Source organism: Echeneis naucrates, chromosome 11 (genome assembly GCF_900963305.1).
Source record: "Echeneis naucrates chromosome 11, fEcheNa1.1, whole genome shotgun sequence".
Lineage (NCBI taxonomy): Eukaryota > Metazoa > Chordata > Actinopteri > Carangiformes > Echeneidae > Echeneis > Echeneis naucrates.
In genome coordinates, this window is record NC_042521.1 from 3803518 (window position 1) to 3828713 (window position 25196).

Below are 25196 nucleotides of genomic sequence, written 5' to 3' on the forward strand. Positions count from 1 at the left end.
GTGAGGATTTTGATGTTTGGTTGTCTTTTTTTTTTTTTTTTTTTTCCTGTCTGTTCCTGGCATCAGCTCCCTCTTCTCCATCTTCTATTGGTTCACCTTGAATACGGACCCTAACTGACGTCGACTGGAGGGCAAACACAGGCGCTTTAAATGTGAGGAGATGAATGAGACAGCTCCCTGTCTGGAGTTTCCCACGCCAAAGCCGTGATGCTGCTCCACATTTTCCTCCTGTTGGCAGCAACAAATGGTGAGTTTGGCACTTTTGTTTGATGGCTTCTTTGATGAGCTCAAGTTTAAAAAAAGAAAAATGAAATCTGCGTCTTCTCCTGTCTTGCCTGCTCAGCTGCCCTCAGCTTTGACGACAGGATTGTTGGTGGATACGAGTGCAAGCCGCACTCTGTCCCCTGGCAGGTGTCTCTCAACAACGGCTGGCACTTCTGTGGGGGGACCCTGATTAACAGCCGCTGGGTCGTCAGTGCTGCTCACTGCTACAAGTAAGTCAGGAAGACTTGAGTTTGACCGACAACAAGAAGCTCCACCAAGCGACGCTTTGGCTCTAACCAGCTGCTCTGTTTCCTTCATTCTCCAGGAACGACGACATTGAGCTGCGTCTGGGGGAGCACCACATTCGCTACAAGGACGGCCCTGAGCAGTTCATCGCTGCTGCTGCCATCATCCGCCACCCAAACTACGACCGCTACACCATCAACAACGACATCATGCTGATCAAACTTGCCGAGCCAGCCAAGTTTGATGAGTACGTGAAGCCCATCGCCCTGCCCAGCCGCTGTGCCCCCGCGGGGACCAAGTGTCTGGTGTCTGGTTGGGGAGCCACCAAGAGTCCCTGTAAGTCTGAAAGGACAAGAACTTACAGATCAACTTGTGAATTGAATACAGGCGTCAGCAGAAGATACGACAAGTGTGCCTTTCTGCATGTGTCTCTCTGTGTTTTGTGCCACAGTTGGTTGTCTGAAGTGCCTCCACTGCCTGGATCTGCCCATCCTGTCCCAGGAGGACTGTGAGAGCTCCTACCCCAACAGGATCACCTCCTCCATGTTCTGTGCCGGCTTTCTGGAGGGAGGAAAGGACTCCTGCCAGGTCTGTGAAGTCTGCCACAAGTACACAAAAGCTGAAACAATGCACATCTGCAGAGCTTAAAGTACTCCGCCACCGTGCTGCTCAAGTTTAAACGGCAGAAAAAAATCGGTCAGCATCCTCCATCTGTATTTTTCCTTTACATCTCGAACAGGGAAACAGAAATTATTTTTTTATTATTTCAGCAAGTGCCTTTATGTTATGATATTAATATAATTAGTAAACAAAATTCCACTATCATTCAATCTTTCCATTATTTTTCTGTTATTGTACTCATGAATGTTTATTAATTCATCAACACATCCAACTTATAATAGCAACTGAAATTCTGTCATGAATTAAGATTGTTCATGTGAGTTAACAGTAGGCCTCAATTTTCACCATCAGGGAGATTCTGGTGGCCCTCTGGTGTGTAATGGGGAGCTCCAGGGTGTGGTGTCCTGGGGATGGGGCTGCGCTGAGGTGAATCGCCCCGGGGTTTATGCCAAGGTGGGTACCTCTTAAAAGCCATTATTTTATTTTATTTTTTTAACTGAAGCACTGAAGAGATTCATAAATGTGAGCAGATGTCATTTTATCCAAGTGTTGAAGTATTGAATGTTCCTTCTCTGTGTTTACAGATTTAAAACTTTCATCCAAAAACTCAACAGGCTGAATCACATGCTAAAATGTCTTTCCTTCTCCACAGGTCTGCGAGTTCACTGACTGGATCCACTCCACTATGGCGTCCCATTGACGACCTGCAGAGGAAAGACCCGCCCCGTCATCAGCTGCTGTCACTTACAGCACTTTTATGAGGAACATATTTCTGATGCAACTTCTTTTGTGCCAACCAAATCATGACTGTTTGAGGATCATGTTTTAACAACAGTAAAATATTATTATGAACAATCTTGTGTCTAGACTAATTCTAAAAAAGCACTTTATTGCAATTTTCTAATGGTGGATTACACAGTTAAAGTTTCGAAAGATCTTTTACTGGTTTTTATGATGAATGGCAGAGTTGTTTGGACTGATAACTCCATAACATGGACTTTACAGTGGAAAACCTACATTTTACACGAGGTGTAGTTGTATGTAGATCAAAACCTAATGGGTTTTTGATAGCTGCATATTCTCAATACATTTTTCAATCACACACACCATAAACACAAACACACATTACAGGTGCTCCAGCAGAGAATTAGAAAGAAAATCCAAATACTCCAAGAATGTATACACACATAAGTCATAGAATAGATAAATAAAATAATAATAATAGAGAGATAATTGATCCAAATAAGTGGAAGTATTGTAAAAACCATGGTGCAGTACAGTAAGTCTTAAATTAAGTTGCAGCAGTGATGCATCATGTTGCACAGTAGTGCTGATGATCAGAGCTCAGAGGTATAAAGTTTGTTCTGCCTCTCAGCACATTTCTCCTTCATGGATGCAGCAGCTGCCGGATGTGCCGGCAGGCGGCAGCAGCGCCATTCACCCCCACGTGTAACAAACAGCAGCGAGAGACGCTGAGGAGGAGTAGATGAAGAAGAAGTAGAAGAAGGCGACGAAGAAGAAGAAGAAGAAGAAGAAGGCGACCATGTTGATTTAAAGGAAGAAGAAACACAATAGAGACGATTTATTTCAAGTAAAATTCCGTTATTTCCGCGACTTACAAAGAAAGCAACTGCTCAGCCGAAAACTGGACATATCTTGTAAAATACCAGACAAAATACGGTAAGTGTTTCCGGGAGCGGGAACCTTCGGGTTTCCGTTAAAAACATAGTTGTTGTTGAGCAGGCTAGCTAGCTAGCCAGTTAACGTTTGTGCTAAATTAGCTTTGAGGCTAACGACTCTGCTAATCGTGCTATATTAACATTAAGTTGGAGAGGAAGATCACAAAATTAAACCAAACAAACGGGAAACATTGCTGTTGTTTTAACGTTACGCCCGCAAAACGCAAATTAAAATCTTTCAAAAGTAAAATTTGAAGCGTCGCAGAGGCTTAACAGCAAGTTAGTTTAATGCTAACACTGGCTTCGTTTCAGACGTTAGGCTAACGTGGCTAATGTTGACTCTTACGAGACGGAGCTCCAAAGAAAGAATAAGGTATGAATGTACCACAGAAGGTATATGAATGAAACGATTAACAATCAAAAGGTTGAATTTGTTGTTGAGGTATTTAAAAAAGTATGTTTGAACTGTTTAGGATTTATGACACGGAAACATCGGCTATCAAAAGTATGTTTACGCTCTTCTGAATCGGAGCGACACAAACAGACCCCCCCATGGATCAAATCTTTACCATGAAATTAATATCTGATTCAGTCACAGGCTTCGGTGTAGGTCAGTCTCGTGTTAAAGCAGTTTGGTCTGCCTAATCTGCATATGAAGGCTGCCACCTGGCTGGTTCACCTGTGCAATCTAAACCAAACCATTTAGTGAATTAGCTGCTAAAGCCTTTCCCTCATCTGAGCTCCAGCATGTTGGCTGTTTGTCATCCCAGTTGCATTTCTCACCTTTTAATTTAATTTGATTTCCCCCAGTAAGCGTTTTACTAAAAAAAAAAATCAATTATCTCCTGTCTTCTGTAGGCACTAATATTAGTTCCAATATGTTGGATCTTTAATGTGATGATGTTGGATACATGAAGATCTTGCAAACTAAAGCAAAGATATCAACGTATAATCCTTCAGGGTATTTATTTGGGGGGGGGGGGGGGGGGACCAAATTACCCATCAGTCTCATGCAGCTAATGAATTGTTGATGACGGGGCAACCAATCAGCTGATCAAATCCTATTTCTTTTCATCTCTCGGTTGGATTTTTTTCAGGTGACAAGTTTGAGCCGTTGGCTGGCTGAGGAGGTAGTGGGTTGATCACGGCCACACTTGCACACTTCACACACTGAGCTGAAGACCTGCAGTGTCCAGGCAGAGAAGGTCAAACACCTGGAGCAGGAGGGATAGTACACAGAGGATTCAAAAGGGGTTGAAAGCTGTTTGGCTTTGGACTAATTAACCCCTTGTATGACTTGTGTTTTCAAGAACCATTTTTTTTCCACAAGTGGAGCAACATACACCCACACAGTGGAAATAAACAGAGCATTAGAGACTATATGATTTTTGGGGAAAGACTTGTACAAAGTTGGACATCCTTTTTTTTTTCAAGGACAGGGGTATTGAGCAACTCTTATGGACTCAAAGTGGAAACAAGAAATATTGTTCCATTTAGAAACAGAAGTTAAAGTATTGAACTCATATTATATTGAAGAAGCTATTCCCCAAGTTCAGATTGCCTTAGTTGTTCTATTTCAGGACTAAAACTGCTTTGATACTTGTTCACATATAATTTTTCTATATTGTGGACAAGTATATGAATGCAATTTTTCTCTTCATTTTGAAGAGCTCTTGTGTAAAAACTTGTTTTTTGTTTTTTTTGGTGTTTGTACGTCAGTCACTCTGTTGTTGAAGGGGACCGAACTGCACGTACATGTGTATATGTAAATACTACGAATCGACTTCTGTTGTGAAAGCTTTGGACTTAAATAATAGAGAATATTGTTTGTTAATGCTTTATTAAACTTTTTTACTTTTGAAGAGAATTTTTAAAAAGAAAAACCTAAGAGGCAAAAATATAATACTTTGAAGAAAAAAGGAAAAAAAAGCAAGGAAAACAGGAAAAATGGCAACCGCCAGAACAGAAAACGCTGGCCCAGTCGTCATGGGACTGAACAAGCAGAACGGGCAGCTCAGAGGACAGACCAAACCAGCTTCAGTCCAGCCAGCACCCACAACTCAAGGAAAGGCTTTGGGAGCATCCCAGAAAGCAGGAGGTGTGCCTCAGGATGGAGGAGGCATCAAGTTTGGAGATGACTGGAAAAGGAGTCTAAAGCTCCCTCCCAAAGACAACAGGGTCAAAACCTCAGTGAGTCAAACTTTAAGAGTTTCTAATCTTAACCATAATCATACTTCAGAAAATATGTACATCTCTCCTGACGTCCTGGCTGTTCTGTGTTTACTACAGGATGTGACTTCCACCAAGGGGAATGAATTTGAAGATTACTGTCTCAAACGAGAACTCCTGATGGGCATCTTTGAGATGGGTTGGGAGAAACCATCCCCTATCCAGGTATGTTTTATTTTTATTGTCTTTGCCAATCACATGAATCTGAGGTGATCATCGTCCCCTAATGCATTTCTTGAATATTTTTTCAAGTACTAAGGTCCTTGTCAATCTGTCAGGATGTTGTGGTTGCAAAATAATGTCTGAGAGGATTGTGTTTTTACCGATGTAGCATATCAGTCATATGATATCAATGTTGCAGAATGGGTCTAAAGATAAGATCTTCTTTTGGTTCTTTGCAGGAAGAGAGCATTCCCATCGCCCTGTCGGGAAGGGATATTCTGGCCCGGGCAAAAAATGGAACAGGGAAAAGTGGAGCCTATCTCATCCCACTGCTGGAGAGGATAGACCTGAAGAAGGACCACATACAGGGTGAGACTGAAGTCATGTCCTGTTCACTGTTGGCCTTTTGTGTGTTGGTCTTGCTTTATCCTTTAGCGTTCTCCATTTTTTGCTACCTCTCCTTATTATGATCTGATGGCTCTTCATTCTTTGAATACCTCTCTGTCCTCCTATAAACTCTAGTGGTTACGTTGCCCGGCGTGAGTGCCTTAATGCTTCATCTGAATTTCTCCTCCGTTGTTAACCCTCAGCCATTGTGATGGTACCCACCCGTGAGCTGGCACTGCAGGTGAGTCAGATCTGCATCCAAATCAGCAAACACCTTGGAGGAGTCAAAGTCATGGCCACAACCGGGGGGACCAACCTGCGAGATGACATCATGCGCTTGGATGAGACTGGTAAGAATCCAAGGCCTGCTGGTTGATCATGGAGCTGTGTGTAACATGCTACAGTAACAAATGTTACAATACAACAACGTCTGCATGTAAAAGGAAAAATACAATGATATTTCAAGGCACCATTGTTTTCTGGTGAAAGTAAATTTTAATTTTGTAATTCTAGCAGTTGTACTGCTGTGCTCAGTAGAAATGTAATTCTCTCTGCTCAATCAGTGCATGTGGTCATCGCCACGCCTGGCAGGATCCTGGACTTGATAAAGAAGGGAGTTGCAAAGGTGGATCGAGTCCAGATGATGGTGATGGATGAGGTAATTGTATAATCATTAAGAATATAATTAAATCGAGAGTAAACCAGGCACATTGTTGGCGTAGTCTTCATGCATCTCTCTAGGAGTCTGTGCTCTGAAGAGAGTCTGCTCCATTTTCAACTCTCTTGTTTCCTTTCAGGCGGATAAGCTGCTGTCTCAGGACTTTGTTGTGCTCATCGAGGATATCATCAGCTTCCTGGCCAAGAACAGGCAGATCCTGCTCTACTCTGCAACCTTTCCCATCAGTGTGCAAAAGTTCATGGTGAGCAGTCGGCTAATTGCTGCAACGCTTGTCCAACCCGATGGCTCAGGGCCACTTGGCAGCGCTTGGTTCGCTCGGCAGACCAAGCTGTTCTCACACTGCGGCCCAAAATCTGTTTGTGTCTGTGTGTTGTAAACTTTTCCATGCCGGACTTCCCCTGCAGCAGTTCAGCTCACATTCACAGGATTTAAACGTTTTGATATGTTATGTCTTCCTATTCCATTGTCTAATATAGATTTTTGTGTAGAGTTCCTTCAACAAACGACTGCCAAGGGACCTCTTGTGGATGTGTACATTTGTGAAGTGACTGGTATGATTCAACTGTTAATATTCCATGTGTCTTTGCCGCAGGCCAAACACCTTCAGAAACCCTATGAGATAAACTTGATGGAGGAACTGACTCTGAAGGGCATTACTCAGTTCTATGCTTATGTCACTGAGCGGCAGAAAGTCCATTGCCTCAACACACTGTTCTCCAGGGTAACTCATTAACTCTATTCACTTTTTATGCATTTCAAATTCTCCATGCTGCGAAATCTGTTTTCATGAAAACATGGCAACAAAACTGTAAGACTCCAGCGTTGTAGTATTTTGGAGACATTTTTGAGCATCTGTAACATCTGGCTTCAGTATCCTCTTTCAGCAGGAAATGTGCTAACTTCCCATTTCACATAGGCAAAAAATGGAGGTCAAAAAGTTGATGTGATATTTTCCTCTCACAGCTTCAGATCAACCAGTCCATCATCTTCTGTAACTCCACTCAGAGGGTGGAGCTGTTGGCCAAGAAGATCACTCAGCTGGGGTACTCCTGCTTCTACATCCACGCTAAGATGATGCAGGTGAGATGCAACTCACTGTTTTGAGTGACACTGAGACTGTTCTTGGATATGTTGGTTCATGTTTGTACTCCTGATGGTTTTCAGGAATACAGAAACCGTGTGTTCCATGACTTCAGAAATGGACTTTGCAGAAACCTCGTCTGCACAGGTGAGTGTGTTTCTGTTATAGCTGAAAAAAAGCTAACTCAATGTTGGTGTGCCTCTTCTAATGCCTGTATCTTATTCGCTGTTGTGTTCCTATAGATCTCTTCACCAGAGGTATTGACATCCAGGCTGTCAACGTAGTCATCAATTTTGACTTCCCCAAGAATGCAGAGACTTATCTCCATCGTATTGGTAGATCAGGTAAGACATTAATGTCCTTTAATACTGTGACAATGAACCAGGACAAAAGCAATTTTAAAAGCTCACCAATAATCGGTAGATTATTCTAAATCAGCACAACAGTGTTGTTTTTGAATGAAGAGAATGTTTGTTTACAAGCTCCTCCTATTGGATGGCATGTACAGCTCAATTTGCCCTGTTTGCTTTTCACTGTTACTGCTGGATGTTTTCCAAGAAGCAGCATCTAAAATGACTTTCATTAAAGCACAGAAGAGAAGTCTCTGAAGTGATTAAAATGTGTATTTAACACAGGGAGGTTTGGCCATCTGGGCTTGGCCATAAACCTGATCACATCAGAGGACCGCTTCAACCTGAAGGCCATCGAAGACCAGCTGGTGACGGACATCAAGCCCATTCCCAGCAGCATCGACAAAAGCCTCTACGTGGCCGAATACCACTCAACCAGCGCCGACTGCGATGTGGATGAAGTTGAGGAGAAACCAGGACACCAACAGGAGAGCACCTAAAAAGGTTTGACTTTGCTTAGAGGTAATTATTTAGACTTTAGACCATTAAAAAATGCCCCGTCTTCCTAATCTCAGTTTCTGCCCCCCCACCCCAGGACGTGACTACCCGGGCTCTTGCACAGACATCTGCGCTTGCACACAGTCTTCAGGCAACTCTTCAGTTTTACATCCCTCCCTCGTTTTCAGAGCCTGAAAAATGGATGTAAAGGCTTTTTTTTTTTCTTTTCTTTTCTAAGTATTTCCTTAGCTTTTCCTCCAAGAGCGCTGTCTCATGGGAATTTTCTTTGTGGGTTTTTTTTTTTTTTTTTGTTTGTTTTTTCATCCAGAAAGTTAAACTGTTGTTTTGCACCAAACTCGTACTGGGATAGATGTTTATTTTTCTCCTGATAAATGTGCTTGTTTTACAGCAGTGTAATTGGGTATCAGAGCTGTTTTTAACCCGTCATCCTTGGGGAGTGTATTCATTGCCAGCAGCAAGGTCGGTTTGTTTTTAATGTTACTATGGTGCACTTAAAACCAGCCATCGTTCTGTCCACTTAAACTGCTGTTGTCACTCAAGTGCCTTACTTACTCCCATGTTCACTCATCCATTCATAGTCTGCTGTCTTCTGTCACGCAGCAGAGAACGAGCACAAATGAGATAAACTAAATAGTAATTAGATTTTATTTAAATACTGCGTTATGCAAAGAGAAAAAGATGACACACACTCTCCCCTGCTGAGAGGTGTCGAAACGCAGCTTAAACTCCTTGAAAAACCATCCTGAATGTGAACGTTATTTTTAATGTGAACATTGCAATAAAAAAAAGGCAGCTTTATTCCAATACTGCGTGACTGTTTTTCCCTTTCTGTATAAATAGTACATGAGCAGAGCTGATATAAGAAGGCGGCCTAAAGACACAAGCCCTCATACTGATTAATGGAGGTTAGTTTGCAGCCACACAAACAGGGGAAAGAGCTGCATTATGGCCGTTCGCCTGCAGACACTTCTCTTACATAACTAAAAACATTTGGCTGGTGATTACTGTTAAATCCACCGGCCACTGGAACTGGTAAATGAAGTCTGGTTGCAGGACTGATGCACCAGAGATGGTTCAAAACAGCTTTGATCACTAAATTTGCCATTTGGAGCTGACAGATAATTTGGTATCAATAAGTCCAGGAGGTGAAGGTTTGTCGGTTTTTGTGGAAATTGGTGCAAAACAATAGTCACAATTTTCTGCCACTTTTTTTTTTTCTTTCCTTTTCCCTGCTGACATCTTTAAGTTTCTTTCCCGTAATGCTGAAATATAGTTTAACACATGCAACCCCCCACCCCCATTCCCTGCAGGCCAAAACTTTGTTTTTAAGCCCCATCCTGACAACATTGAAGTTGGTGAATGTATCAGTTGCCATTGTGAACTCTGCAGACTAGCGGTTAAATGCCAAGCGCTTAAGGATGTTTGACAGTTGTCATTTGTGTTGCTGCTGCTGCGTTAGAAATTTCAGGCGTTTTATAAATTTTCTAGAAAGCATGATAAATGACATTATCAATCCCCAGAGTGTCAAAAACCGTGTTCAGAACCAGAATCGGAACCGTCAGTTTTCTTTCTGTAGCAGCAGCAGCATATATATATACATTTTTTTTTTTTTTTTTTTTTTTTCCCCCCACACCACTCCCCCCAGCACAGCTACATTTTATGATAAAAATGTGATTATCCTTCTGTGATGGGTGGGCTCTGTTTTTGAAAGCAGAATTGTAGCATCTTTGAACAGGCAGCTGTGACTTTTTTTTTTTTTTTTTGTCCTCCCCTTACAGAGCATCACTAATGATAAAAAAAAAAAGATATAAAAAAAAAAAGGATTTTTGCTTTTTAAGATTTATTTTTGATGTTGCTTAAAGCAGGTTGGCTCTTTGAGGCTTTAGCACTGGGTAACTTCTGGAGGATTTTGGGTCATTTTGCAGAAACCAAGTGTTTTATCTGATGCTCGCTGGGCATCTTGAATCTTCCTCCCTGGCTCTTAAAACAAAAGGTCTTTCTCTCCAACACAAAACAGTTTGTTTTATGTTTTAAGTGTCAGAGAGAGCGTCAAGTTATACAGGAGAGTTTCTAGGAGGCGTTGAGGCACTGTGATCTTCTTCAACCTGTGATGGATGATCAAAGTGCTGTGATCTGTTTTCAGCAACTCCACCCCCCTCCCTCCTTCAGTAGGGCAATCTTAATACGAGGTGTTATGAATCATTTTAAGGAGACAAAGTTGTAAATGATTCATTGTTTACACTAGTCGTTTACAGTTCCTAAAAAGAAAAAAAAAGAAAATACTTTGCTTCATGGGTGGAGGAGGTAGAATCTATTTTGTCCCAACCCCCCCCTCCCTTGAAATAGATTTTCAGGATTTACATTGAAGCAAAACCAAAAAAGTGTGTGTGTGTGTGTGTGTGTGTGTGTGTCAGAGAGAAAGATAGTGTGTGTGTGTGTGTGTGTGTCAGAGAGAAAGATAGTGTGTGTGTGTGTGTCAGTCAGTCAGTCAGTCAGTGTCAGAGAGAAAGGTGTGTATGTGACATGCAGGTGACTGGAGAAGTTGTTTTTTTTTGTTTTTTGTTTTTTTTTTTTTAGTGAGAGAGGATGCAAACTGTGTTTGCTTCAGACTCATTACATTTCCATGCAGCTTCTGCAAAACTGTCACAATTAGTCAACATGGTGACTCATGAAAATTGGCTAATTTGAAATAATAATAAAACTGCCCTGGTCACAGTTTGTGGCTGCATGTGAGTGTAATAGTCTGTTGTTCCTGTGCTTTAATGTGCAGAATTGTCATGTGTTTCTGTTGGCAATGTCTTAAATATCAGTATGGCTGTTTACAGATGTCAGGGGTGTGATTGTTTTTCTCTTTTTCCCATCTCCCTCTTTATTCAGGAGTTCAAATTTGTGGATGTAAATTTCATTTCTGAAGAGAAATGTTCCACTTCTCTGGTCTTCTTGATGTTTTGTGTTGTTGATCACATCCCTGACAGTTATTTCATGATCTTTTTAGTGACCAGAAAGCAAAGATGAGACATTAAAAGCAAAACCTGTCGGGACCCAGGGAAGTTATTGGGGAATTAACTGTAACGCGATTTAAAAAAAAAAAAAAAAAAAAAAAAAAAAAAAAACTACCCTCAATTGCAGCTACAGTTTTGGCGTCGGGAAATCTCTTCTGTCAGTTACAACCTTTTACTCACCAAAGTAATTGTCAAGATCTCAGGAAGAGCCAATGATGCTAAAATAGGTTTTCAGTTCAGTTGTTGTGAGAGAAATGTTAAAACTGACAGAAGTGATGGTTGGAGCATCAAACAGAGGCTGCTTGTGTCTGATATAAAATTCTGTGCTGGCTTGAACTCTGGTCACAAAGGAGATTATGATGAATACAGTTCTGAATGTCGATTTTTGTCATCTGGTGTTGTCTTTGTGTGTATGTGTGCACACTCTGACCTGACAGGTCTGCAGTGTTCACAGGGGGTGGGGGGGTGTTTGTTAAAAAAGGGTAACTGTTAAAAAAATAAATAAATAAAAATAAAAGGGTGAGGATATGGGTACTAAATGGCAGCTCTAATGTCGCTCCTCAAGTCTGAATTGGCAAAATTTGAGATAAAATTGTGTAATTGATGAAAGTGCCAGCTTTTTCTCCACTGTCGCTGTACTGATGCAGATTTGTCATAAGCAGCACGTCCCCTGCACCCTGATCACAAAACAGTGTCTCTTAATTGGCTCTGAGATATTTTGGTTTGAATGTGGCAACAGATAACAATTCAACAGTATTTCTCTAAAACGGGGATAGAAAGGAGCGGCAATACACCGCCTCTGAATTGGCACAAAACAAAGACGGCTCAATCGATCCCACATACGTTTAAAATCCAGCTTTCTTTTCAACAACAAAACCTTATGTCTTTTTCAGTTGTCTTGTATTTATATCTTGGTGACTTGCATCATTTGGAAATTGAAATACAATAGCCTAGAATCAGTCTCCATGTTTTAGTAATTGGCAACTTATTTTCCTCTGTCAATTGTCCCCCTTTTTTTTTCTCTCTTCCTATTGTGCCATTCGGTGAAACTGCAAAAAAATATTTTGCTCCCTGTGTCGTCATGAAAATGCATCAAAGATACACAAGGTATGTCAACAACTTGTGTTATCCCCTCTGTCCTCTCTATTGAAATACATGCAGGGGCTATAAAACTCATTAAACAGAAATGAACATTGTGTTGTCGTTTCATTTTTTTTTTTTTTTTTTGCTGTGTTACACTGACTAAATCTGCAGTTGTGTCAACATTTATTTGGATTTTTGTCGGGTTATTTCTACCATTAGACTGTTGGATGAATTGAACTTTGAGTTGTAATAATTTTTAATCGTCTTGTGAGGCAGACGTGTTTGGTTTCCAGAGATTTGGGTGTATTTGGTGATGGATGGACCTGGTGGACACGTGAAGGCGTGATTAAATGTCTTACATCAGCTGGAATAGACAGAAAAAGATTAACGTCTTAAATTTAAAAGGACAGATTATACAGTTCAGAATGGCGACACAAATAAAAGAGCAGTTGAATCTAACAGGAAGTGACCAGAAAACTGTCGCTCTTTGACCTTGACACCCTGACTGGTGTCAATATGAAGCAGCCCGCTGACGTCACAAGCCGTCCACCAATCGGTAAGAGCGAAGCAGCCCTCCTCCTTCCCTCTGCGGTCGACGTCACTCCTAATCGACCAATAGCGCTAGAGTAAGACGGTGAAGCCACCAACGCTCGGATTTTCACATCCGCATTTAGTGACTGGCATTTGTCTCCTCCAATCATTTTCGTGGCTTGCGTCTTCTCGGCCAATCAGAACTCGTGTTGAGAAAACAGGCGGGCCGTTCTCGTCATTCCCTTCTTCTTCTTTGGTGCTTCTGGATTTAACTTCCGGTTGCCTCGTCCTCTGGAAATTACAACGTGAGTATCAGACGTTAGCTGTGTGTTTAATAAAGTGTGAAATTTTCATCAGAAATATCTGAACATGCTGTCTGTTTTTTGTTGGTTTTTTTTGTGTTTGTTTTTAGCGCCGGTTGTGTGAAAAGCCGCTGTTTGTTTTCCGGCTGTCAGACTGAACGGCTGCAGGCAGCTAGCTTAGCTAACGATTTTATATCAAATCTCATTCAAAACATGAACGACTTGTGAACAGCAGAGTTAGAGGACGTTTGTCTTCACTTTACTTCGCCGATGTGAGGTTATTTTTGTGCTCTCTCGTCCGCAGCTCTTTGCTGCTGCTCCTCTTCAAATGAATGGACATGGTGTGTCTGAAAGGTTAAAGGGACACTCCGCCAATTTTATACATGAGGATCAGTTTACTCAGCAAATATTAAACTGTATTTAAATCGTATTGAGCTTTGAAATAAAGTTTTCAGGCTTTTCTATAGTTCTAATATAGTGGTTTTATCCTTTCAGCTGGACAGACCCGGATTTTAATCTGTTATATTATAAATCACATTATTATTGCATCACTTTATTTTGAGCTTTGGAGGCGTTTTCAGTGTTACATAAATATATTTACTTGACTTGTGTTATAATATATTAGTACCCTCCAAATGTCCTGATAGATTTATCAACCATATGGAAAGCCCCTAAATATTCAGATTGCAATAACTTTTCATGACTTTAAATTTGTCCCAGTCAAAGGTTGTCTTCATGGTTGATCTCTTTGGGAATCAGTTTGTTCTTCTGTTTTTTGTTTTTTGTTTTTTTTTTTAATCACTTCGTTTTCATCCCTGGTTTTTCAGCATGGGCAGTGTATTGGCTGCCAGTTCCCCCAACCCTCCACCACCAGCCTCTGGTGGTGCTGCTGCCGCCCCTGGATTGACGGTGCCGCCGGGCTTTGGGATGCCTCCGGTGTCCCCAGTTATACCCCCAACTGGGGCAGCATCTGGGAAGGAGCAGGAGGCAGAGAGCCCTTTGCCTAATCCAGGAGCATTTGATGAGTGTCATCGCAAATGCAAAGGTAAACGGAGACAATTCCCTAAGTATATTAGAGCCAAAAAACCTGAATGTACCTTTTATTTACATCAGTTTTTTTCTTCTCAGAGGTTTTTCCTATGCAGATGGAGGGGGTCAGGCTAATTGTCAACAAAGGCCTTAGTAACCACTTCCAGGTAATAAACTAGGACTTTAGAAAAGTATACAAAACTCAGTCTGAACAGGCCGGTATGCATTGTTTTGTGTGTGCATGTTTCTTAAAAAACAAAAATAAGGCTTATAACTCAGGTGCTTTTAAAAACAATTTCCTTCAAGGTAAATCACACTGTGCTGCTGAGCACCATGGGAGATTCCACCTACAGGTTCGGTGCTACATATGTTGGATCAAAGCAGACGGGTCCAGCAGAGGTAAGCTGCAGTGAACTCTCTCTGATAAGATATCCATTCTCACAGTTTTTGAACTTTAATAGAAATGATCTGCTCTTTGTTCAGTTTTTTCCTGTCTTGGTGGGAGACATGGACAACAGTGGCAGCCTAAACGCCCAGATCATCCATCAGATCTCTAGCAACATACGATCCAAATTGGCCTTCCAGGTAATCTTATTTTAGCTTCTTATTTTTTTAGCTGACATATTAGATCAACCAGACCAATATCACTCTTGCTTTAACATTAATGTTGTCTCATGTTCTCAGACGCAGCAGAACAAGTTTGTGAACTGGCAGGGTGATGCTGAGTTCAGGGGAGAGGATTTTACTGCAACTGTCACTCTTGGAAATCCAGACGTCCTCGTCGGCTCTGGTAGGTCACCAGCTGAACAAAGAGTCATTTTGATTTTTGTATAATTAGAGATGGACTGTTGGTCTGAGTCCCAACACTGTTGCCGTCTTGTTGTTGTCCACTTGTCAGGTATTGTTGTAACACACTACCTCCAGTCCATAACATCAGCGCTGGCTTTGGGAGGGGAGCTGGTTTACCACCGCAGGCCCGGAGAGGAGGGCACGGTGATGTCCTTAGTGGGCAGGTACACAGGTAAGACCAGGTGAATGTGTAGTTTGCTGCAGGTTTCACTTGGACTTTGGAAAACCGTTTGCTCCCTCCACACAGGCAGCAACTACATCGCCACATTGACACTGGGCTCAGCCGGCGCTCACGCTTCATACTACCATAAAGCCAACGATCAGGTAACGTTCCGTCCTTCGCCTTCCCCGTTTATCAGACTGAAACGTCCAATGAGTCGTAACTGTCCTGATGAGCAGCCACTTCCACTGCTGCCAGGCCTCTTTCCGGTGTCGCATACTTATCCTTCATCCAGATCTAACCGTCCTTTGCTCTTCAACAGCTGCAGGTCGGCGTTGAGTTCGAGGCGAGCACCCGCATGCAAGATACCAGTGTGTCGTTCGGTTATCAGCTAGATGTGCCTAAAGCTAATTTACAGTTCAAAGGTAGGAAGAACAATTAAATCCAGTGGTGATTCTTTACTCAGAGCTATTTAGCAGGTAAAGAGAAGAGGATGTAAGAATGTCTGACTGTAGGAGAATGTAAATGGACCAAATGTAGACCGTAGATTTAGCAGTCAGTGTCAGGAAAAGTTGTATCCTCATTTATTCATCTGAGCATCACAGTGGCAACGTTAAACTAACGTCATCTGGGGCAGTCTCCACTGTTGTACAAAGAAGTCAGATTGTATTGAATTCTATGGGAAACTACGCCTAAGTTTTACTTTATGTATTAGCTCAGTAAACATTTTTCTCAGGGCCTTTAGTTTCCAATCTTCTTCAATACGGCACAGTAAACCGACTTGTCCCTCCCAGGTTCAGTGGACAGTAACTGGATAGTCGGTGCGACATTAGAAAAGAAGCTGCTCCCTCTGCCGCTCTCTCTGGTTCTCTGCGCCTTCCTTAACCACCGCAAGAACAAGTTCCAGTGCGGCTTTGGCGTCACTATCGGTTAGAGGTTGACTGGACGGCTCTCGACCTGCAGACGGACCCGTCCAAACAGACAGACTCACCATGGACAAACAGACTATGCCTTGTGCTCCACACTGCTGTGTGTCCCATCACCTCAGACTCGGCCATTTATCGTGACGACGTGCTTTCCTAGACTGTTTCATCGAATATGATGTAGAATCACCGAAAGGTTCTGAAGTAAATCTGACGACTTAAATCCTTTAATCACCTGAACATGTAACACAGAATGTGATTTGTTGGACTGTGGACTCGATTAAATTAAAAAAAAAAAAAACAAAAACATCATAACACATTAAGAGACATTACTGATTTCCAGAGCTCTTTTTTGTCACCGAGTCCAGTGCCTGTCATGTTTTTTGTTTGTTTTGAATTCTATTGTTTTTTACTGTAAAATCTTAGTGTGCAGTGAATGTCATTTGGCTGATTTGTTATTGGTTACAGAGGGGTTTACTGGCAACCAGGAAGGAGTGTGCTGTACTGTAATATCACCTTCATCATCCATCACTCATTTTGTTGCCTTTTTTATGTCACATACGTTTGGAACAGTATATATGAACCTGTATATACCTCTTGAAAACTGATAAATACCATTTCTTACAAAAACTGTACGTCTCCGTCCTGTCTCCGCTGGACTTTAGATCGGATTTATAACCTGAGATCTCAGATACTGCCTCATGAGGCCGCAGAGCATGGAAATGATCAAACTAAACAATGATACACAAAACTGTGAGGAAAGAAAACCACCAGTACAATCAAAGCCATTTATTTTTTTCAACAGTTCTGATTTAAAGGTTTGTGTCACCACCTGCTGTATTCTCAGCAGAAATGAGTCTTTGTTGAGTGAAACAGATGTTGTGCAGCTGTGCTCTTAGTTTCCACAGCTGTTTTAGAAGAAGAAGCAAAGATCACGGAGGATGATGGACTAATTATCAGCTTCTTGAGGTGAGTAATCAGATTATAAACCAGTGTTCTTTTGTACCTTTAAATTGTGTAATTTTTGTTTTAAAAATCTTTTATGGTAGTGAAGAGATGGAAAAGAAGCTTGATTGTCAGGTTTTATCTAATAAAATACAAATTAGGTAGAGATAAATAAATATTTGCAGTGTGCAGGTTGGTCCATTTACTGGGTCTTGCTGGTGAAGGACTCCCACAGAGCGGTGAGCTGAGCCTGCAGGTCCTGAGCGCTGGCATCCAGCTTGGCCTTCAGCTCCTCTCCATAAGGAGCCAGGCTCTGCTGGATCTCCTGGGTCTTCTGGGTCAGCTGGGTCTGGAAGTCCTGGGCCAGGGGGATGACGCTCCTCTGGAACTCCTCCAGACTCTGCTCCATCTTCTGCTTCATGTCCTCGGTGTAGGGGACCATCTGGGCCTGCAGCTGGTTCACACCCTGGGCCAGCTGCACCTTCAGCTCCTGGCTCTTCTGCAGCAGGACGGCCTTCAGGGCCTCGGGGTCCATGGCCTCGGCGTAGGGGGTCGCCTCCTTCCTCAGCTCCTCCACCTGCTTCTGGAGGCGTGCCACCAGCTCCTCAGCGTAGGGCTGCACGTTGGCGCTGACGGCGGTCAGATCTTTCTCCAGACGGGCCTTCAGCAGCTCGGCCTCCTGGGTAAACTGAGTCGTGAAGTCCTGGGTCAGAGGGGCCACCTGAGTGCGCAGAGAGACGATGTACTGGTTCACTGTGTCTGCACTCCGGGAGATCTTGGCACTGTGAGACAGAAGAAACAGCCAATAAGGGACATGTTCAGTGTGTTTCTAACCACATTCAGCATCTTCAAGTCGAGACTCTTACTTGACTTCCTGTCCCAGCTCAGACTCTCTGATCTGGTTCAGGGAGTCTCCAGCAGTCAGCGTCACTTTGGAAACATAGTCCCAGAAAGCCTCCTTCACCACCTCCAGGTTGCTCTTGGGCGGCTCCTGCCACAGAATGTTGGCATTGCAGCCTGAGGATGAAGGATGAAGATCAGATGAAGATCAGGAAAACCCAAAGAGCTTTTGAAGTTCAGAAAAAAAACTACAGAAAAACGGAAAATTCACTCACCAGAGAAAACAGCAAGTGCGAGAACCAGGAAAACCTTCATGACTGAACTTGACTGTTGGAAGAAGAAAATTTGAAAGTGAGTAAACTGAACGTGAATCCAGTCTTGAAGATGTTTAATATCTAAATGTTTTACCTTTCAGAAGCAGCTGGTGTCTTCCTCTCCTTGTCTCTCCGTCTGATGACTGGTGATGTGCTGATGCCCCGTCAGGACTTTTATAGCCCCACTCAGGGGTAAAGTCCTTCTGCGGATGCCCCGCTGGACAGATACTTGCCACTGCTGCCACTACACGTCACATTCTGTCACTCATCTTGAATATTTTACTGACATCTGAGCAGGTGGTATGATTTGATTTGATTTTCTTATTTAAAACCAAGCAGCATTCTCATGAAAATTAGAGATTTAAATCATTTAAAGTGGTCACGATCAATTCATTCAACCGTCTCAAATGAAAAAGCAGTTTTCTTGTGCCCTACGTTACCCACAATGCAAGACAACCGCCCACAGTTTGTGTTGCAGATTCAGGAACGGAGATGAGGATCAGCTTCCAGATATTTAGTTCACTCATTTGTAGATTTGGCAGTTTGAAAAAAAAGAAAAACTAAATAATAATATTTTTTGGAATTTCATATTCAAACAGTGAAAGTTTCACATAATGGATTCATTAAATTGTGTTTTTTTTTTTTTTGTTTTGTTTTCGATATTGTGACTTATACTATAATTACTTTAGATGTGACTACGCAAAGGTTCTGGCTAATTATTAAGTCAGATGACCACAAAACGAAACAACTACATAACAACTATTTCACAGCACGAAGGATCTGAGGTCGAACCCAACTCTTTAATATTTTGTCCATGAAACTGTACTCACATGTAGATAAACATGTCAACATTTCTATATTCTGTTGGGATTTTGCTTCTTCAGCCACATGATAGTTAAACCCAACATTTTATTCCAGCTTCTGTGATTATGATCTGATTCAAGGTCTTTGTAAAAACAGCAGCGTGTTTATTAGCAGTTTCATCTGAGGAAGACTTTTGCTCCTCCGTCTTATCAGTGTGTCCAGAGGGAATAGCTGTATAAGGAGACAATGACGACAATCTGCAGGTCAGAGTGAACACCTGGATCAAAGTCCTGCTCACATCTCACTGACCCATTATAGCTCAGACAGCATGAAGCTGTGAAGCATGTTGAGTTAGAGCAGAGTAATCACCAGAGAGAATAATGGAACAGTGTTATCTGACTGGCTGCTCATCAGTGTGTACGTGTTACATACTCGTTACCAAAGTTCGTGTCTCCTCATTGTTTCGCTGCTTTTCTTTTGGCTTTCTGCAGATTCTCTGATCAGATTCAATTTTGTCCTTACACATTTAACTGTAGTGGGAATTTGGAAGGTAATCCCATGAATCCCTTTATGAGTAAAATAGCTCAACATATATTAGATGAGGATGAACTGTAATAACATCAATGCCCTTCTTTTCATCATCAGGTCCCAATTTTAATTTGACCTAATTAAACAAATAAACGAGTGAGAGAATCAAAACGACTGCATAAAACAAGCTACCATTAAATTTGGTCACCTTTTCAGCGTACACTTACACACAGTTGGAATTTTAAAATGTAAAGTGTAGAAAGTTCTTTATAAAGACAAATGATTCAGAGAACAAAAAGAGTTAGATAGTTGAGCTCCTGTGGATGTGGCTGCCGCGGTGACAGCAGGACAGTCAGTGCTGGACTTTTACCCTCCTGCCTCCTCCATACAGCTCAGCCGTCTATATATACTGAGCAAAGAGCAGCAACATAACCACTGAACAAGGAGCTCAGGTAAGACCTCTGAAGGAAGGAGATTCATTTAAACGTCTGGTTGACACAAAGAGGTCATTTTGTTTTTCACATCTCTCCTCTCAGCTCTCAGAGTCCGTCATGAAGCTCCTCGTGGTTCTGCTCCTCGCCGTTTTCACCGGTGAGTTCGGTCATTTTTGGTGATTTCAGATAGGTAGTTCCCAGTGGCAGCAAGTGACAGTGAAAGCTTTTTCCTCTGCTCTCATCAGGTAGCAATGCCAACCTCGTGCGGCAAAACCAGCCCAAACACCAGGTCGACATGGTGAAAGATGCTTTCTGGGACTACGTTGCCAAGGTGACCATGACCGCCGACGACTCCCTGAAGCAGATCAGACAGTCTGAGCTGGGGAAAGACGTGAAGTAAGAGTCTGGCTTAAAGGTTTCTCTTAAAAGTCTTAGGACTCAGGACTCTGAGCATCATCAGTCGATTCTTAATAGTTTTTAAGCAGTGAGAGCAAAAGAAGCAGAAATGTCAAATGGACTCATGTATTTCTGGGTGTCCCTGCAGCACTCTCATCTCTCAGAGCACCGACGCCGTCAACAGGTTCACCGATACTCTGCGCACTCAGGTGGCTCCTCTGACCCAAGAGCTCGCGTCCAAGTTTACCCAGGAGGCCGAGCTGCTGAAGGCCCGTCTGGAGAAAGATCTGACCGCCGTCAGCGCCAACGTGCAGCCCTACGCTGAGGAGCTGGTGGCCGACCTCCAGAAGCAGGTGGAGGAGCTGAGGAAGGAGGCGACCCCCTACGCCGAGGCCATGGACCCCGAGGCCCTGAAGGCCGTCCTGCTGCAGAAGAGCCAGGAGCTGAAGGTGCAGCTGGCCCAGGGTGTGAACCAGCTGCAGGCCCAGATGGTCCCCTACACCGAGGACATGAAGCAGAAGATGGAGCAGAGTCTGGAGGAGTTCCAGAGGAGTGTCATCCCCCTGGCCCAGGACTTCCAGACCCAGCTGACCCAGAAGACCCAGGAGATCCAGCAGAGCCTGGCTCCTTATGGAGAGGAGATCAGACGGAAAATGGACGCTGACGTCCAGAGTCTGAAGAAGCAGCTGGCTGATCTCTGGGAGAACTTCACTAAGCTGACACAGTAAACAGACTTACTGAAGTCTTCCCTCCTTTTCATGCTCATTCTGAAGTGAACCTCTGAAAAATGTCAGTATTCTGCTTGGTGTGACTGTTAAAACCGCTGTGAAGTGTTACCTGTAAAAAAGACAAACAATAAATAGGTTCAATGAATTTCATTTCATCACAACATTTTCTTGATATTTAAAAAAAAAATAAAACACACAACAGATGTTTTCTCACTTTGGAGAGAACCAACAACACAGTCTCTCTCTCGCTGATAAAAACTGAATTCATAAAGAGTCAAACTCATCTTTGCTCAATTAAAGTTTGCAACAACAGCAATCTTTGATCAGACTGATTCTTATCACAGACTCCTCCTCGGAGGTCTTTACATCTCATTACTCTTTCAGTGACATAGTGGTACTTTTTTTCTCACATCAAATTCACATGAGCTCTAAATAAATAAAGTCAGCGCAGCTACATAAAAAAAGACTGTGCTGAACACCAAACAGCAGGAGGTATCTGTCAGCTTCACTGAGACATCCACACCCTCTGTGGTCTATTTTCCTCAAAATGGGCCCATAATTTAAAAAAATACAAACATCATGTTCTATCATCCATAATCTTATTAGGAAAATGTCAAATCAATCAATTTTCCCATTTACTTCAACACATAAACAGAAGGGATTCTTTTTACTGCCTCTGCAGTTTCCCCCTGATTGACATGAGACACAATGCAGGTTAAACGCAGTGTGACACGAGGAACCGGTCTGCTTCACGCTTCAGACAGTCTGTGAAGGCCACCACAGGTTCTCTTCCATGCTGGATGTCATCAGAAGGGCCCTTTAAGTTTTTTCTTGGTCCTTAGATATATTTTTGGAGGCCTGGTGACTTTGTCCATTGATTTCTAAGAAAGACATTTGTATCATGGTGTGCTCCTTCTATCCAAAAACATGCAAACTGTGTGTTTGTTTGTTTTTTTTTTCTCTCTGTGCTGCTGCATCAGCGAAACCTCCCTTCTGTGGGAGAAATAAAGGAATTTAAGTTTCAATCTATCTTACAAATGTAAATACAAAAAAATCAGACACACATTCAACCTCCTGAATATTGTTCCTTATATACCGAAGTTTTCGATGAATTTAACAGCTCGTGTCTGTTTCGATCACTGTGCAGGGAGGATTATTGGAAGGTTTCCATTTTATAGAAGTCGTGTTGCAGCTGTGGAAGCAGACTATGAACCAGACCAGTTCCTGTGGAACAATGACTTGTATTTGCAGAGTGACCTTTGACCTTTCCTCCGTACATCTATCAGTATTACAGATGAGGACGGCGTCGCTGATGATGCAGCCCAGTCTCTATTTAAGGAGCTGGAATTGTCTGTTACAGAAAACTATCCTATTTTTGTAGTTTAACTAAAAGAGCTGACTTCAGATATTTTGGGTGACTCCTATTTTCTGTCTCATCTTTGCATGTGTACCTTCAGTGTGAGACGTGGAACCAAAATAACACACACACAGCAATAAAAGATAACAACAACACAGTTTGTGCTGGGAACTTAGGACATAGGTCAGCAATCCTCCTGGCATTTATTGGACCACATCAATGTCTATGTGGTGTATAAATACTGAGTCACGATCTCAGTGAGTCTCACAGACGTCACTCATCAGGATCACTAAGGTAAGATACTTACAATTTCTATGATGCCTAACAGCTTGTTTAAAAAAAAAAGTTACAAAAGAGTTAAATTTTTTTCGTTTTTTGGACAAAAATCTTCAAATTAAATATATGAATGTACAGAAGATAAACCTTTTTATGTTGGTGTTGAAATGTCTGAATTATCTTATTATGTCTTCCAGCTCGTCTTTCATCATGAGGGTCTTTGCAGTAATTCTTGTGCTGGCAGTTTTGTCAGGTAAGTTTTTCACATGAAAAGAAAAAACATCTTGTCACTGAACTTTTTAATGAGTCAATCAGTGAAGAAGAAAAAGAAACAGTTTATTAGAAAGAAGATGTGTTTGAAAGTTTCCTGAAAAATGAAAAACTGAAAGAAAGGAGGGATCCGATTGAGAGCCTCATCAGTGCCCACACGGTCCAGATAGAAGTCCTGGATTCGATTTAAAAAGAGTTTTTTAACAAAAGAGCAAAAAGCTGCTTTACTTGTTCACTGATTTTATTTCCGGTCTTAAAACTTTAAGGTGGTTTTTGGTGAACATATTATTTCTTCTCTCACCAGGCTGCCATGCCCGAAGTGTACATATCAGTCCCTGGGAAGTCACAATCAACGACTTTCAGGAGTATCTCAGCAATGTGAGGGAGAAGGCAAATGAGATGGTCAACAACATCAGGACCTCCCAGATCAGCAGAGAAATAGAGTGAGTTCGAAGCTGGTCACTGTGAAACACTTTTTTCTAGAAACAGAGAGCACTTATTAATGCTAAATGTTAAATGATTCACATTTGACACACACTTCTGCACAAAGTTTCAAGAACAAAAAGTTTGTGTTGCTGCTGGAGATGGAAATAAGCGACTGAGGTGAGATTATTTTGAGTAAAAAGGAAAATACTGGGCTTTAATGCGTATTTGACAGCTACAGTTACAGCAGCAGAGTAGCTGCAGTTACAGTTTCAGTAGGAGCAGCTGCTGTTCGGCCTTCCAGTGTTTGGTTGTGCAACAACACATCAGGCTGAGTAAGGAGTCTAATCTGCATGTAGCAGTGAGCTGAGACATTTTGACAGCTGCTGAGACTCAAGTCCACTTTTATGACGTTCCTTGGTTTTGTCACAGTTGCTGTTTGATCTTTCCAAAGTGTTTCAGTTCAAGTCAGTCCATTTCTGCAGCAATATCCTCCGCTGAGGCTTAGAAAGTGTCATTTTTCCATTTCCCTCTTGAATAAGGTCTTTGTTTGCTTTGAGTCAGCCTTATCTGCCTCTGGACCCTGACTGTATCAGAAAAACACCAGCCAAACCCCTAAAATCATCTCCCCTCTCCCCCCACAGCACCCTGATCCAGGACAGCATGTCTGAGCTGGCCATGTACAGGGACGACGTGCAGACGAGGCTGGCCCCCTACACTCAGGAGGCTGCAGAGCGTTTGGGCAGTGACCTGCAGAACATTGGTGAAAAGCTCCGCACTCAGGCGGCCGAAACCCAGAACCAGATGGAGAAGTACACAGAAGAGCTGCAGACCATGATGCAGCAGAGCATTGAGGACATCAATACGAGGTTCTCCACCTACAGCCGCAAGCTGAGGAAACGCCTCAACAAGGACGCTGAGGAGCTCAAGACGTGAGTGAAGAGGTGACACTGAGGAAGGTGGTCAGGGTCCAGTAAGAGACTCAGAGAGCTCCACCATCTTTATGTGATGTATGGTTTATATCATGTAATGATGTGTGTGCGCTCATGGTAAATAAACCTTCTCTGTCCTTTCTCAGAAATATTGCTGACTACATTGGGGAGCTTCAGTCTCGCACCTCAAACAACATGGAGGAGATGAGGATTCGTCTTGACCCTTATTTTGCTCAGGTGCGAGACAACGCTCAGGCCAAGATCACCACTCTGAACGAGCTGCTGAAGACGCAGGTGGACAGCATGAAGGACAGCATCGAGAACAGAGCTGAGGACATCAAGGATGCCTTCAAGAGTACAGCCAACAACATGCGAAGCACCGTGGAGGAGAAGATGTCCGCGATCCGCAGCTGGTTTCAGCCGTATGTCGCCATGATCTCTGACAACCTGTAAAACCTTTGATCCCTCTGGGCCACCACAACCACCTGTCAGACCTACACCAGCATTCACACATGAAGAGAAAGTCTGAGTTTTTATTAAAAATGTACACCAAAGTCTAGATAGCTCTTCAATAAATACCAGCTGCTGACAGATGTGCAGAAAATCAATAACAAACTGTTCAAACTTTCCTACAATCTGTACGTTGTCTGTAGATATTCAATGATTCCATCCTGCAATATGTTTCATATTGTGGAATAAATGTGCTGAAAGCAAATGATGCACCAGGATTTATTCATTTTTTCTGTAAATATGAACCCATCCAGCCATAATAATTTAATGAATGCCAAGAAAAAATAATAAATCACTCTTTTCTTTTAACTTTTGGTTACACCCACTGAATGCAACAGCACTA

The 25196-nt window shown here is 42.4% G+C and overlaps 6 protein-coding genes across 7 annotated transcripts; 5 read left to right on the forward strand and 1 right to left on the reverse strand.

The window, feature by feature from the left end:
- The first annotated feature begins 67 nt into the window (after positions 1–67).
- LOC115050987 (trypsin-2-like) lies at positions 68–1971 on the forward strand. 2 transcript variants are annotated; one of them, XM_029514200.1, is made up of 6 exons: positions 72–247; positions 344–494; positions 590–846; positions 962–1098; positions 1483–1584; positions 1784–1971. In XM_029514200.1, the coding sequence occupies exons 1-6, from the start codon at positions 208–210 to the stop codon at positions 1829–1831; spliced, it is 735 nt and encodes a 244-aa protein (XP_029370060.1). In that variant the 5' UTR covers positions 72–207; the 3' UTR covers positions 1832–1971. The 2 variants fall into 2 exon arrangements, with proteins under 2 accessions (XP_029370061.1, XP_029370060.1); XM_029514201.1 differs by lacking the exon at positions 1784–1971 and having other exon boundaries at positions 68–247; positions 962–1206; positions 1483–1558.
- Positions 1972–2638: 667 nt separating this feature from the next.
- LOC115050645 (probable ATP-dependent RNA helicase ddx6) lies at positions 2639–11331 on the forward strand. The gene is made up of 13 exons (XM_029513588.1): positions 2639–2811; positions 3908–5000; positions 5100–5204; positions 5441–5570; positions 5792–5938; positions 6152–6246; positions 6386–6508; positions 6860–6988; positions 7231–7347; positions 7432–7495; positions 7591–7692; positions 7984–8202; positions 8294–11331. The coding sequence occupies exons 2-12, from the start codon at positions 4758–4760 to the stop codon at positions 8196–8198; spliced, it is 1470 nt and encodes a 489-aa protein (XP_029369448.1). The 5' UTR covers positions 2639–2811; positions 3908–4757; the 3' UTR covers positions 8199–8202; positions 8294–11331.
- A 1754-nt stretch (positions 11332–13085) lies between these two features.
- tomm40l (translocase of outer mitochondrial membrane 40 homolog, like) lies at positions 13086–16456 on the forward strand. The gene is made up of 10 exons (XM_029513589.1): positions 13086–13138; positions 13963–14180; positions 14264–14331; positions 14471–14563; positions 14648–14749; positions 14849–14954; positions 15063–15185; positions 15261–15337; positions 15496–15598; positions 15968–16456. Exons 2-10 carry the CDS (start codon positions 13964–13966, stop codon positions 16105–16107), a joined length of 1029 nt encoding a protein of 342 aa, XP_029369449.1. The 5' UTR covers positions 13086–13138; position 13963; the 3' UTR covers positions 16108–16456.
- A 787-nt stretch (positions 16457–17243) lies between these two features.
- Positions 17244–18196, reverse strand: LOC115050647 (apolipoprotein A-IV-like). The gene is made up of 3 exons (XM_029513590.1): positions 18157–18196; positions 17908–18058; positions 17244–17823 (listed from the first exon to the last, which is right to left on the reverse strand). The coding sequence occupies exons 1-3, from the start codon at positions 18194–18196 to the stop codon at positions 17244–17246; spliced, it is 771 nt and encodes a 256-aa protein (XP_029369450.1).
- Positions 18197–20078: 1882 nt separating this feature from the next.
- Positions 20079–21085, forward strand: LOC115050648 (apolipoprotein A-IV-like). The gene is made up of 3 exons (XM_029513592.1): positions 20079–20118; positions 20207–20357; positions 20506–21085. Exons 1-3 carry the CDS (start codon positions 20079–20081, stop codon positions 21083–21085), a joined length of 771 nt encoding a protein of 256 aa, XP_029369452.1.
- A 1612-nt stretch (positions 21086–22697) lies between these two features.
- apoea (apolipoprotein Ea) lies at positions 22698–24796 on the forward strand. Its single transcript, XM_029514667.1, has 5 exons — positions 22698–22736; positions 22916–22971; positions 23293–23431; positions 24056–24343; positions 24490–24796. Exons 2-5 carry the CDS (start codon positions 22929–22931, stop codon positions 24794–24796), a joined length of 777 nt encoding a protein of 258 aa, XP_029370527.1. The 5' UTR covers positions 22698–22736; positions 22916–22928.
- The last annotated feature ends 400 nt before the right edge of the window (positions 24797–25196 follow it).

Bases quoted from the DNA above. Each gene is read 5' to 3' on its own strand.
- LOC115050987 (XM_029514200.1), top strand. From the start codon at position 208: ATGCTGCTCCACATTTTCCTCCTGTTGGCAGCAACAAATG. The intron at 248-343 runs GTGAGTTTGGCA...TTGCCTGCTCAG, and splicing joins CCTGTTGGCAGCAACAAATG to CTGCCCTCAGCTTTGACGAC. The intron at 495-589 runs GTAAGTCAGGAA...TTCATTCTCCAG, and splicing joins AGTGCTGCTCACTGCTACAA to GAACGACGACATTGAGCTGC.
- LOC115050645 (XM_029513588.1), top strand. From the start codon at position 4,758: ATGGCAACCGCCAGAACAGAAAACGCTGGCCCAGTCGTCATGGGACTG. The intron at 5,001-5,099 runs GTGAGTCAAACT...TGTTTACTACAG, and splicing joins ACAACAGGGTCAAAACCTCA to GATGTGACTTCCACCAAGGG. The intron at 5,571-5,791 runs GTGAGACTGAAG...GTTAACCCTCAG, and splicing joins GAAGAAGGACCACATACAGG to CCATTGTGATGGTACCCACC.
- tomm40l (XM_029513589.1), top strand. From the start codon at position 13,964: ATGGGCAGTGTATTGGCTGCCAGTTCCCCCAACCCTCCACCACCAGCC. The intron at 14,332-14,470 runs GTAATAAACTAG...ATTTCCTTCAAG, and splicing joins GCCTTAGTAACCACTTCCAG to GTAAATCACACTGTGCTGCT. The intron at 14,955-15,062 runs GTAGGTCACCAG...TCCACTTGTCAG, and splicing joins AGACGTCCTCGTCGGCTCTG to GTATTGTTGTAACACACTAC.
- LOC115050647 (XM_029513590.1), bottom strand. From the start codon at position 18,196: ATGAAGGTTTTCCTGGTTCTCGCACTTGCTGTTTTCTCTG. The intron at 18,059-18,156 runs GTGAGTGAATTT...CTTCATCCTCAG, and splicing joins CGCACTTGCTGTTTTCTCTG to GCTGCAATGCCAACATTCTG. The intron at 17,824-17,907 runs GTAAGAGTCTCG...TCTGTCTCACAG, and splicing joins GAGCTGGGACAGGAAGTCAA to TGCCAAGATCTCCCGGAGTG.
- LOC115050648 (XM_029513592.1), top strand. From the start codon at position 20,079: ATGAAGCTCCTCGTGGTTCTGCTCCTCGCCGTTTTCACCG. The intron at 20,119-20,206 runs GTGAGTTCGGTC...TGCTCTCATCAG, and splicing joins GCTCCTCGCCGTTTTCACCG to GTAGCAATGCCAACCTCGTG. The intron at 20,358-20,505 runs GTAAGAGTCTGG...GTGTCCCTGCAG, and splicing joins GAGCTGGGGAAAGACGTGAA to CACTCTCATCTCTCAGAGCA.
- apoea (XM_029514667.1), top strand. From the start codon at position 22,929: ATGAGGGTCTTTGCAGTAATTCTTGTGCTGGCAGTTTTGTCAG. The intron at 23,432-24,055 runs GTGAGTTCGAAG...CTCCCCCCACAG, and splicing joins CAGATCAGCAGAGAAATAGA to CACCCTGATCCAGGACAGCA. The intron at 24,344-24,489 runs GTGAGTGAAGAG...GTCCTTTCTCAG, and splicing joins GACGCTGAGGAGCTCAAGAC to AAATATTGCTGACTACATTG.